The sequence below is a fragment of the Chrysochloris asiatica genome, unplaced genomic scaffold (genome assembly GCF_000296735.1).
Source record: "Chrysochloris asiatica unplaced genomic scaffold, ChrAsi1.0 scaffold00197, whole genome shotgun sequence".
Classification (NCBI taxonomy): Eukaryota; Metazoa; Chordata; class Mammalia; order Afrosoricida; family Chrysochloridae; genus Chrysochloris; species Chrysochloris asiatica.
In genome coordinates, this window is record NW_006408715.1 from 1,003,252 (window position 1) to 1,016,235 (window position 12,984).

At 48.5% G+C, this 12,984-nt stretch overlaps 1 protein-coding gene across 2 annotated transcripts in view; it reads right to left on the reverse strand.

The window, feature by feature from the left end:
- Positions 1-9,924, reverse strand: part of RTKN (rhotekin) — a 19,860-nt gene extending 9,936 nt beyond the window's left edge. The window contains exon 1 of one of the 2 annotated variants that reach the window (XM_006872416.1): positions 9,731-9,924. In XM_006872416.1, the coding sequence (XP_006872478.1) occupies positions 9,731-9,841 (111 nt within the window). In that variant the 5' untranslated portion in view covers positions 9,842-9,924. Of the gene's footprint in view, positions 1-7,699; positions 8,125-9,730 lie in introns of those variants that run through there. The other variant, XM_006872417.1, reaches the window with a different exon arrangement.
- Between the last annotated feature and the right edge of the window lie 3,060 nt (positions 9,925-12,984).

Genomic DNA, 12,984 nt, shown 5'->3' on the forward strand with positions numbered 1-12,984 from the left:
CTTCTAGCCACTCCAGGTTGGTCTGCTTGTCCTTTCAAGTGGGAATTTCCCATCTCTGGAGATCTGGATGTGGTTCAGGCTTCCACCTATAGTCTCCATAGGGTTTTCAATGGTTGTTTGGAAGTAGATCCCCAGAGCTTTCTTTCAAGGTACGTACCTTTTAGTGTACTCAAACCACCAACCTTTCAGTAGCAGCCAGGTACTTAACCATTTGCACCAACCACCTAGGTACTAACTAACTCTTTGACTCGCTCCCTCTCTCTCTCTGTTCCTTTCTCTCTATCTATTCACATACACGTATAAATCAAGAATCCACTGCCATTGAGCCAATTCCAACTCACTGAGATCTTATAAGACAGAGTAGAACTGCTCCATAGGTTTCCAAACAGTAATCTTTGTGGAAACAGACTGGTGGGTTGGTTGGTTAGCAGCTGAGTGTTTAACCATTTGTAACACAAAGTCAATGCAAGGTTACAATGTCCATTAATACAGTAGTACAGAAAGGTATATATAAAATGTATAAATTTGTATTCCATTTCTGGCTCCCAGTACCAAAAACGTTATTATATTATACACAAACATACACATTTTATATATACTTTTCTATTGTTGTTAGGTGCCAATGAGGCAGTTCTGACTCATAGTAACCCTATGTATGACAGAACAGATCACTGTCTGGTCCTGCGCCATCCTCACAGTTGTTACGCTTGAGTCCATTGTGTCATGCCATCTCTTGGGTTGACACAAAAGGGTCTTCCTCTTTTTTGATGGCTCTCTTCTTTACCAAGCATAATGTCCTCTAGGAATTGGTTCCTCCTGATAACATGTCCAGAGTACTTGAAACGAAGTGTTGCCATCCTCACATCTAAGGAGCATTCTGGCTGTATTTCCTTTAAGATAGACGTGTTTGTTTTGGCAGTCCATAGTTCTTTCAATATTCTTCACTAACACCATAATTCAAGTGCATCAGTTCTCCTGTCTTCCTTATTCATTAATGGTCCAGCTTTCACACGCACATCAGGCGATTGAAAATACCATGGCTTGGGTCAGGTGCACTTCTGTATGACTATATTATTAGAGACTAAAATCTTCCATGACCAGTAGGACATACATGGTACACTTACATATACCTACTTTGTGTCCTGGGATAGTAGTGTTCCATTTATAATATTTGCTGGCATCTGGTGGGGACATGTATAACTGAAGAAACATTCGGTATTGAATAAGAGGTTGCATCCCAGAAGTGTAAACGTGGAAATTTTTGTCTTTTGTGGCTTTTGTACAATGAGGTAAGCCTTGTGTAGGGTTTCCTGTGTGTTGTTTGGAAGTTGTGTTTTTGGTGATGATATAATTTTAAGTGGAAAACTTACTTTCAGGCATGATGCTCTATGTAGATGCAAACTCCCTAACCCCCCAGGTGTTTTCATCAGCAAACCATGTAACATTGGGAGGGAGAGGCAAGGTTCGACCAGCTTCCTTCACCCTTATTAGGCAGCGTACTGTGGGCCTGTAAATCAAAATAATAGGAAGACCCTCCTTTCTTGTAAAGAACAAGTCAGTAGTAAGCACTGTGCCAAATGATGTATAGCTCCAACAGCTTGGAAAGCATTTACCTTAGTGGTGCAGAGAATGCATCATTAAGAAAAGAGATTCAAACCACAATTATGTGCAGTTACTACATGGTGCCCTATGTGCAAGTCCATGTTGCCAGAAGTTTCATACAATTAAACAGTTTGCTTAGAACAAATGACTTTTCTCTAGACTCATCCCACCTACTCTACCAACAGAGTGCAGTGGGACATATCTGTCCCATATATAATATTTATCAAAATCCCTCTTACCTAACAGTTTTACCATGACTCAACAATTCAGTATGTATTCCATTACTGAAAAACCTTAATCCACCCAAACCTAACAAGCAAAATAACTTGGTCATGAAAGGGCTACAAAAAAAGAGAAAGAAACCTTTTTTAAAAAGTAGACTATTCTGAGTCAAAATATATCAAGCCCCACTTCAAACTTGCAGAATTAGAATTTCTAGGAGTAAGATATGTGCAGTTTTTATTTTTCGGAAGAAATTTCCCAAGTCATTTCAAGGTACAGTCAAAGCTGAGAACCCTTAGCTAAAAAAAAAAATGAGCATAGATAGTAAAGGCCAACCTGGGTTGCCCAAAAGACTCAAGTGATAAGTGGAAACGTCTTGTTGGCAAGGCAACAGTGGGACAGGAGCACATCACCTACATAGTTCATCCATGCTGCCCACAACTCCATTGTTGTTGTTATGGGTCGTGGAGTCGGTTCGGACTCATTGCCACCCTGTACAGGGTTTCCAAAGCTGTAAATCTTTACGGGAGCAGAAAGCCTCATCTTTCTCCCATGGTAGTTTTGAACTGCTGACCTTGTGGTCCACAGCCCAATTTGTAACCACTTTGCTACCAGAGCTCCTTACACACCCCAAATTAGGGGATTCATACCCTCTGGCCCTCTAAACTGGAAGGTGAGGACAGAGGCAGGAAATGGAGATGGAAAGGCAAATAAGGCAGGTGCTCCAGGTGAGGGGCTGGGCAGGCTATGCATATGGAACAGAGGGAAGATACTGCGTGATTCCCAGGAACATTTGTTTAGAAAGGAGCTGTGGAGGTATGGTCAGAGAGCAGAGTTAAGAGCACTCCTCTGATATAAGACAAATCTGGGTCAGGGATACAACCTTGCCACTGACTTGAGAAGCTGGGAAGAAACTTATTTTTAAAACACTGGGCAATTTACTCAATCTTCCTAATCCTTGGTTTCCCCATCTATGAAACAGGGATGGAATGAGTCCCTCCATCCTAGGATTGCTGTGAGGCTTCCATGACACAGGGACATAAAGCACTTAACACAGCGCCCAGCATTTGATACACATGAATGGTGGGCTGCTTGCTTTAGTGATGTTGCTTCAGGACAGTATTATTCACCCAAGGAATGGTAGAGCATCTCTGTGCTGTCCAAGGCTCTCTGTTGGAAATCCAGCAGGGAGGTGAGAGATGCAGCCATTAATGATGCTTCACAAGTGCCATGTCATGCTATAAACACTCTCACATGACACAGGCCCGGCTTGCTTCTGCTGAGGTGAACAGAGAGAGGAGGTGGAAGACTAATCCAGATCACAGTATGCAGATGGTTCTGGAAGTCACTCAGCTGGAGAAGGCGGGTAAATGTGACTACCCAAAACCTGTGTTCTTCCTCACACCAGCTCTCCTCTACAGCCCCTCCCATGTTTATATGCCCAGGGCTCCAACCTTTAAATTTCCAAGACCTGAACATCCCAAATTACCTTTTAAGTCTGTCCAGCCTCCCCTGTAGAGTTTTCCTTCCTATCTATTTCCTGCATCCCCACACCAGATCACACTCTCATCACCCCTCACCCCAACACCATCCACCTGTTTCCCTTTCTGCCCTTCCCAAATAAGCCAACCAGTCACAACTCCTCCTCCACCAGGAAGCCTTCCCAGACTACACAGCTCTCCAAGCCCACAGGTCCCTCTGGTAGTCATCTACATCTGTCTGCACCAGGGTCCCACCTGTCCTAAGCTTCGATATTTGCCAACCCCCACCCAGTTCTGGCACCAACACCCTTGAAGGGGAGTTGGGGGTAGCAGCGTTCTCAACCCTCTCCTAGCCAGCTTCGTCGCCCTGAGCCCGAACTCGCCCTGAGCCCGAACTCACGGATCCTTCCTCAGTCCTGTCCATCGCGCATGCAGCGCCAGTGCAGGAGGTACGCTGGACCCAACGCCGGAGGCGCCCGGGTGCAAGCGCAGCCGCACCCGCCGCGCCTGCAGCGCGCTCAGGGCGCCAGTGACATCAGCTTCCAATTGCCGCGAGAGCGGCCAAGGGGCGCTGCGGGTCCCTCCGGGAGCCTGGCAAACTAGGGTTAGGGGCGGGACCTCTGAGAGTTCCCAAGTCATCCTGCAAAGGGCTCCCAGCCTCGGAGTCTGCGTTTACAACAAGGGGTAGAAAGCAGGGAGGCCCACAGGCATTGCTGTGATCCTCAAAAGTGACCACTTACTTAGCAGAATGGGTAAGGGGGCGCAATGTATAAATTATGAGACAATGAACCCTAGAGAATTTACTAGATATCGCCTGGATGACCAGGGCTGGGGATCCAGTACAAATCCCTGTAGCTCTGTAGCTCCAAACACTCTTCTTGGCTTCTCTACTAGAAATCCCTGCTCCCAGCAGTCCGGACAGGCTCTGGACCCCTGTGCTTTTGCCCCTCACCCCACACCAAGGTGAGCTCCATGCTGTCCCCTCTCCAACCACACATCCTCAGTCTCAGAGCAAGTAGCATTTTTCCCAGACTCTCCTGGGAAAGAGCCCAGAGTTGAGTGTCCACAGACCTGGGTTAGGGCCCAAGGGACTGAAAAGGATGAGTCATGGCCAGAAGCTTCAGCACACATTTGGCCTAGAGGATTTCCCTTCCCACCTCTCCAGCTCTTTCTGTCCCTGACTTCGTACTCTGCTGCTCACCATCTTCTATTCCCTTCAGAATCTCACCAAAGCTCCTTGTGGGTAATTAATTCAAATCTTGGCTTAGGTAGTTTACTGAGCTGTGAGAACTTATTCTCTGAAGCCTTACTTTGTAAACTGGGGATGGCTCCATCTCCTTCATAGCTCTGTCTGAAGATTACATTGTTATTGTTGTTAAATGCCATCGAGTCAGTTCCGACCCAAGGAGCGGCTGGTGAGCTTGAACCGCCGACCTTGCAGTTCGAACGGCTTTGCTGTCTGGTGCATTAACCACACCAGGACTGCAAAGATTACATGGGAAAGCTTAATCCCTACCTGGGCCCAGGATATAATTAAACACCACTTTCCCCCACTGTATTTGCTTCTTAAGGTGGCCTCTCCTCCAGAAATATTCTTAAACTTACTCTTCTCTGCTATCTCTCTTGACATTCTCTGAAACATCAGTAAGTCTTCTTTTGAGAACCTGTGCAGGAGGGAACCTACTGAGTTTGGTGGGGAACAAGCATAACACCCTAGTTTCATGGCTGGTGAAGGTTTGGCCAAAGTGAAAACTAAGTCCCTTCCTTCTGTGTCTCAGACTCTGGCAGGTCTCCCATGGAGAAAAATTACTTTGGTAGGGGTGGAGAAGGTGCAGTAAAATCTAAACCTTTAAATATCTAGATCCAGTTCTGTCCAATAAAACCTTCTGCAATGATAGGAATGGCTAGAAGCCGCCATTAGCCACATGAGCATTTGAAATGTGGTTACAGCAACTAAAGAACTAATGTTTTCAGTTATTTTAACTAATTAAAAATTATGGAGTCCTGGTGTGGTGCTGAGAGTTAATACATTGGAATGCAAGGTCAGTGTGAACTGCAAGGTCAGTGGTTCAAGTTACAGCAGTCGCTCCTCTGAAACCCTATATAGGGTCTCTATGAGTTGGAATCAACTAGACAGCACTTAACAACAATTAAGAATTACACAGCCACATATAACTAAAAAACCATTTGTTATACAGTTGATTCCAACTCATGTGACTCCATGTATATAGAATAGAAATATACTCCATAACATTTTCAAGGCTGGAAGCAGATCACCAGGCCTTTCTTCCAAGGTGCCTCTTTGTTGTTAGGTGCCATCGAGTAGGTACCGACTCATAGCGACCCTGTGCACAGCAGAACCAAACACTGCCCAATCCTGGGCCAACCTCACTGTTGTTGCCTCTAGGTGGGTTCAAACCGAAAACCTTTTGGTTAGTAGTTGAGTGCTTAACTGTTTTTTACCACCCCAAGGACTACTCACATATAACTCCTATCTACCATATTGGGCAGTACCAGATGATACTATTGTTGTTAAATGCCGTCGAGTTGGTTCTGACTCATAGCAGCCCATTATAGGGTTTCCAAGGAGCAGCTGGTGGGTTTGAACTGCAGACCTTGTGGTTCAAAGTCCAGTGCCTACAGTGCCATACCAGGAATCAATACCAGATGATCAAGGATGGCTAACAGATTTATCTCATGTGCCAACAGAGGGCAAATAGTTAGTGTCAGAGCCCCAGTTGGCTCACTGGGTACCTTTCTCCCAATTAGAAAAAGGTGACCCCCTTCTATTGCAACCAAAGACAGAATAGGGCTCTGGCCTCTGCCCAACTTACTTATGAAGGCCACAACCTGCACAGTTTGTGACAAGTCTGTGTGAGAAAGATTCTGAGGCCACATCTGGGCTCATAGGTAAAGAATGCTATAAATGACTAGCAATGTCTACGATGGTCCAGGGAATGGGAGTGGCAACTCAGGGAGCAGCACAGGAGCAATAATAGATTTGCTATTCCTGACTTAGCAGACCCTCTATAGTTCTGCCTTGACCTCCCTCAGCAGCAACCCACTGCCTCATCCAGGTAGTCACTTCTACAACTTCCTCCATCTTCTACATTTCAGTAAATAGCCACATCACCGAGGTGGCTCAAGCCAGGGAATCATCCTGGAGTCCTCTCTTTGCCTCACCCCTCAGGTCTAAGGAATCAGAAGGCCTGTGAAATTCACCCACTTCTCACAGCCTCCATGGGCACTGTAATCCACACCACCAGCTTCACACTTCTGTGACTATAACAAGCTTCCTGGTCTTTTACTACTTGCTTGCCAATCGCTCCACACACAGACCTCCAGTCTATTCTCCACACCAGCCATCATTTTAAAGCACTGATCTATCCTATCCCTGCTTAAAGGCCTTCCATGGTCCAACATCACATTTAGAGTAAAATTCAAGTGCCATAACCGACTCGAAGGCACTTAACAACAACAACATCGTGGCATTCATGGGTGCTGGTGTGGCTAGGGACTGTTAACCTCAAAGTCTGTGGTTCAACCTCACCAGTTGCTCCTCAGAAACCATATACAGGGTTGCTGTGAGTTAGAAACAACTCAACAGCACTAAACAACAGCAACAATCATGGTATTCAAAATACTGATCTGACTCCTGCTCACCAGCTCAACACCAATTACTAAGTCCTAGCCACACTGTTTTCCTTCCGTTCCCACAAACATCACTCTCATCTATGCCTTCTGTCTGGAAAGCCCTTCCTCCAATCTTGACATTTTCATGTTCTTCTGGTATCACCTCAAAGATCACAAAGACCTTTCTTGACCTTCACATTGAATGCTGCTCTCCCCACCTGGTTTTGATTACATCCCCTTTTCATTATAATTTCATTATGTGAGATTATTTCTTTATATGTTTGCATGTCTATAGTCTCTTCCCCACTAGAATGGGTCGTTCCTGTCTTGGTACACTGAGGTATTCTAGAACAGAGCTTTGCACATACTGGGTATGTGAGTTATAAGAATAAATGAAACAATTCCCTGTCATCTCCAGGGCTATCTCCAGACAGCTCCTTTGCCTTTCTCTAAGGAGACTACTTCCTAGCTCCAAATGTTTCACAGTAATCTCTTCCTCTCACATCTACACAGAATACACATGCACTCCCATCCACAGAGCTTCCAAAAATAGGTGTGAAGACACTATTGCCAACCTAATTTTCTGATCAGTGAAACTAAGGCTGGGTCCACCCAGCAACCTGCCCCTCTCCCCATTTTGAGCAGGCCCCACCATCCCCTCACAGTCCCAACAGGGAAAGGTAGGCCAGAAGGCAGGGCAGGGGCAGGGTTGGGATGTAGGCGTCGAGAGAACATGTACACTCCAGCGGTGGGAACATTACCTCAAGGCTGAGTGCCATCTGTCGAATGTAGAGCATATTCAGGTCCTCCAGGATGTGCATTCTGTCCTGCATCTCTGTGGCCCCTAGTGCCCCTTCCCTCGAAGACCCCTCCAGGGGAAGGGGGCAGGCACCACGTTGCCCCACAGTTCCTCCTCCCACTGCTCCCTCAGTCTTGAAAAGAGGCAGGCAGCTCTTGGGCAGTAGGCAAAGGCTGACTCTGTCCCTCTATGCTCCTGTCAGACCCCTCTGGCTGCTGTGACAAACTTCTGGCCTATTGCTTGCTGTCCTAGGCCTGGTAGGAGTCAGGCAGGAGAGGAAAGGAAAGTGAGGTGAAGAGGAGCAGGTCCCAGGAGAAGAGGCCAGCTGCAGAGAGGATTCTGGGCACAGAGTGTCCAGTCTTGCTTTAGTGGCAGCTGTCCTCCCAGCTGTGGAAGAAAAAGGCCCTTTCATTCCGACTCTGGTCCCTCCCCAGCCCCCGCCCACATCCCTGGCCTGGAGGACAGAGAATCTGTGTGCAGAGAGGGAATGAGGGCCAGGCACAGCTGGACGGGTGGGGGGTAGGGGGGCAGGGAAAGGGCGTCTCATGAAAGTCCTGCAAAGTCGTGGGGTTTGCCGACAGGTTGGAGCTTTCTGAGAGGGGTTCTGGCTTAAGTTTTGAAAGTTAGGAGGAAGTGGGACAGAGGTAATGACTTGATGAGCAGAGGCGGAGCCCAGAGAGAGGGACAAAGGGGTGAGTAGGTATAGCGGCCCAGTTCCCAGAGCCACTGCTTCCAACTCGGGGGCCCCCATCCAATCCGCCCAACCCTGGATTCACAATTACCTCGCTTTTCCAGCAGAAGGGAAGACAGAGAGGGAGGGAGGGAGGAAGGGAGAAAGTCAGGGGTGTGCCTGTCTGCTTCTGCCCCCCGCTCCCTTCTGCAGGGCCCCTTCCCTTCCAGACAGGAAACCAGCCCCGATTCCCAGCCAGCTGCAGTTTGCTCCCCCCTCCACCCTAGGCCCACGGCCTGGACCTGCGGCTCAGCCCCAGCTCCCAGCTCCTCGTTGTTGCCTCCCAAAAGCAGGGCTCCTCCCGGGGACGGCCCCAACCCACAGACCCCTCCCCCTAGTTCCCAGGCCTCGCCTTCCACCTCCACACGAGCGGGTCCCGAGGGCGGCGTTGCTTGGGAGCTGGGGGGACGACAAAAGTTTCCTCCCCCAAGACCGCTAACATCCGAAATCTTAAAGGCCGGGACACCAGGGCACAAGTGAGAAAGAGCCTTTGTTCAGGGTAGAAGGGAGGGAAAGGGCAGAAGCTAGAACTGGAATCTTGGAGGGGAGGGTGAGAGGGGCGGGAGGAAGGCCTGACTTACTTAACTCTTTCCAGACCTGGGAGGGAAAAGAGCTTGGAATTGGCTACTCGCCCGCCCTCGCAGTCCTGGCTCAGCCCTAAGCCACCAACACCCCACAGAGCCTCTTTGGGGAGTTACAGATAATGTTCAGTCCTGGATAATGTGCAGACCGGAGGAAACTCTCAACCTAGAGGCTGGGCTCCTCTTAAGCCTCAGGGAAAGAGGCTGAAAGTTTGGGAGTGCAAGATAACCTCCAAAGAATTAAAAGGGAATTCCGCATCTCCCCAACACAGCAAAGGACTTAAAGTGAGTGGAGACCTGACCCTAGACCTTGAGGCTGTCCCAACAGTTGAAGCAATTTTGTGGAATGGGGTCTGCTCCCAGGCCAAGCCAAGAGTCCGAACTCTTGAGGTCCGCCGAGCTTGCCTACTTCTTTCTGTCCTGAGATACCATCCATGGTATCTGGGGCCCTGGCACATTTTGTAAATTAGCCAACCCGGTTTTCCCGAATAGAGGCTATTCATCCCAACGTCAGAGGTGGCACAGATCCGACTCCTGCGCGGAGGTCCGCGCCTTACTTGTTAAGTCAACACTCAGGCACCGTTGGTGTCCACACCGCCGCCGCGTCTCCGCCTCTCTGCGTGTGCGTGGGCGGGGGCTGCAGGGGCCCGGGAAGCGGAGGGCGGGGACGCGGATCTCTCACCTCTGGCGGGTCGCTGAAGAGGCTGAGTCGGAAGCGGCCGCGTTTGAACTCCATCTCCAGGGCGGAGCCCCTGGCCACGGTGACTCGGCTCCGGTGGTTTCGGGAAAACATGCTTGCAGCTCCGCGATGCCGGTCTCCGCTGCGTCTAGTCTGTTTCTGTCCTTCGACACCAGCTCGCGAGTCCTGCGGGGAATCTCCCGCTGCTCGGTTCCCAAACCCCGCCCCCGGAGACGACACCTGGACTGAGCAGGGCGCCGCACCCTCCTCTTCCACCCCTCAAAGGCCTGGCCTGGCCAGTCCCAGGGCTCAGAGTGGCCCAACAGCCAGAGAGATGGATACAATACACTTCACAACCCCAGCCGGGGTGCAGCAGTTCTTCCGGCCGAACCCTGGACACCTCACCTGGGCTTGGGCGGGCCCAGAGAGGTCCCGCCCCACCAGCCGCCCCCACCTGGCAGTCCTTGGGCGTGGAAAACATAGGGAGCAACTTGAATGGCCGCTTGACACTTCGCTGTTGTTGTAGGGCTTGGAGACTGCGCCCACTCTCACCCACAATCAGCCTTCCCAACCCGTTCTCATGGCCAGTCTCAATCCCGCCAAGCTACCATTTCAACTTTTATGTTGCTCTTCTGCGCCTTCCAGTAGATTCTGACTCACAGCAATCTTATGTAACAGCGGAGAACTGCCCCCATAGCATTTCCTAGGAGAGTCCCCGTGTGGCTCTGGACTGCAAAGCCGGCTGTTCAAGCTCACCTGCTGCTCCTAGGAAACCCTTTACAGGGTCTCTAAGAGTAGGAACTGACTTCATGGCATTTAACAACAACTACAAGCTCTGGTAGAGTAGTGATTACGAATTGGGCTGCGAACCTCAAGGTCAGCAGTTCGAAACTACCAGCTGTTCCGCGGGAGAAAGATGAAGCTTTCTGCTCCCGTAAAGATTCACAGCCTCGGAAACCCTGTACAGGGTCACTATGAGTCGGAACCGACTCCACGGCACATAACAACAACCAACAACCTTTACGGAGGAAGCTCTGGTAGAGTAGTGGGTTATAAATTGGGCTGCTAACTGCAAGGTCAGCAGTTCGAATCTACTGTTCCTGAGGGAAAAATGAGGCTTTCTGCTCCCATAAAGACTTACAGCCTCAGAAACCCTATACAGGGTCGCTATGAGTTGGAATAGACTCCGCAGCACACAACCATCACCACCAATCTTTACGGACGCAGATCACTAGGTGAGTTGGGGTGGGTTTGCCCACTGGACTATGAGTAAGCCTTGTTGAACTTTCCTATAACCTAACAGGAGTCCTAAGGAGCTCTGATAGCGTAGTGGTTACGAATCGGGCTGTGAACCGCAAGGTCAGCAGTTCGAAGCTACCAGCGGCTCTGCGAGAGAAAGATGAGGCTTTCTGCTTCCGTAAAGATTTACAGCCTCGGAAACATGGTCACTATGAGTCGGAACCGACAACAAAAGTGCTCCTTGGAAATTCTATACGGGGTCGCTATGGGTTGGAGTCGACTGGACAGCACTTAACAAGAACAACATAGCCCTAAATGTTCCTTTTTGGTTCTCCTTCCCTTGGGTTCCTCTCCAAGACTCTCATCTCAGCCCATCCCGGGTTCAGATTCATGGGACAATGTTTAAGTACACAGTGTTGGAAGCTCTGGGACCTGGTTATATGAGCTTCAATTTCCTCATCTGTTCAATGGGGATACAATAATCACCTCCACTCTGAGGTTGCTGTAGTGATTACATATGAGAATGAGTGCAAAATACCTAGCATAGTGCCTGGCACAAGTAGTGGAGCTATGAAGACGAGCAGTAAGCAAGAGCAGCACCTTTGTACTACTAAATGGAACACCAGCAGCTTCAGCAATCTGGACTCAGACACCAGCAGTGCCTCAAGAGGATGTTCACTTTAGCCCCCTCAGTATTGACTATTAACTGCTTTGCTGGGCTACTGAGATGGTTACCACTCCCAGTTTATAAAAAATAAGGAAATTCTCACTCACAGTGGTAGTTAGGGAATGTCAAAGATTTAGTGGACTGAACACAGGAGAAGTCTCCCAGGCACTTCCAAATTCACTTAGGAGAATTTGGGAGAGGGTAGGATTCATACCTATACCTAATCTAGTCTGGAGCCCAGATTAGAACTGATATGGTGAATTACTACTTATGGCTTTGGAAAATCTGTCTTTAAATTAATTCAGCCAAAGGAAAAATGTACTGACTATGGAACGGAAAATCCAGAGGTCAAATATTCAAATACTGTCTCACATTCCAGTCTCCTTCCATCACTTGGCTCTACTTTCCTCCATGTTGATTTCCATCTCCATGACGTAAGAATACTGCTGCCAAGAATTCTAGGTCTACATATTTTCAGGCAAAGTTCAGCAAAATGAAGCTATCTGTGTCTTGAGGCTCCAACAAGTCTAGCATTAACTGTGGATCAACTGGGATCATTCATCCATCGCAAACCAATCATCGTAGCCAGAAGAGTGGAATTAGACTAACTGGCCAAACCTGAACCTCCATGGCTAAGACAGTTTCTGTGTGTCACTCAGCCAGGTCTAAGGGACTTGACCACTTCTAGAGTCCTGGTGAGTTAGAAGTCCCGGTGGCACAATGGTTAAGAGCTCAGCTGCTGAAAGAAAGGTCAGTGGTTTGAACTCACTAGCTGCTTCTTGGAAGAAAGACATGTTTAGTCTGCTTCTGTAAAGATAACAGTCTTAGAAACCCTATGGGGGGCAGTTCTCTCTATTCGCTGCAGGCATACCTTGTTTCATCTAGCTTTGCAGATAGTGCATTTTATACAAATTGAAGATTTGAGACATTAAGCAAGTCTGCCATTTTTCCAATTCATGTCTCTGTACCATATTTTGGTACTTCTCACAATATTTCACTCTTTCATAGACTCTTAATAGACTAGTCACTAAACCCACTATCATAGAGTCAATTCCGACTCATAGCACCCCACAGAGATGAACTGCTTCATCAGGTTTCTGACTGAGACCATAAACCGTTACAGAGCTGACAGTCTCATCTTTTCCCCCCAGTATTTGCTGATGGGTTTGAACCACTGATCTTGCAGTAGCAGCACAATGTCTAGCCCACAGTGCCACTGTTGTTGTTGTTAAGTGCCGTTGAGTTGGTTCCGACCCATAGCGACCCTGTACAGGGTTTCCGAGGGTGTAAATCTTTACGGGAGTAGAAAGCCTCATCTTTCTCCCGTGGAGCAGCTGGTAGTTTCGAACTG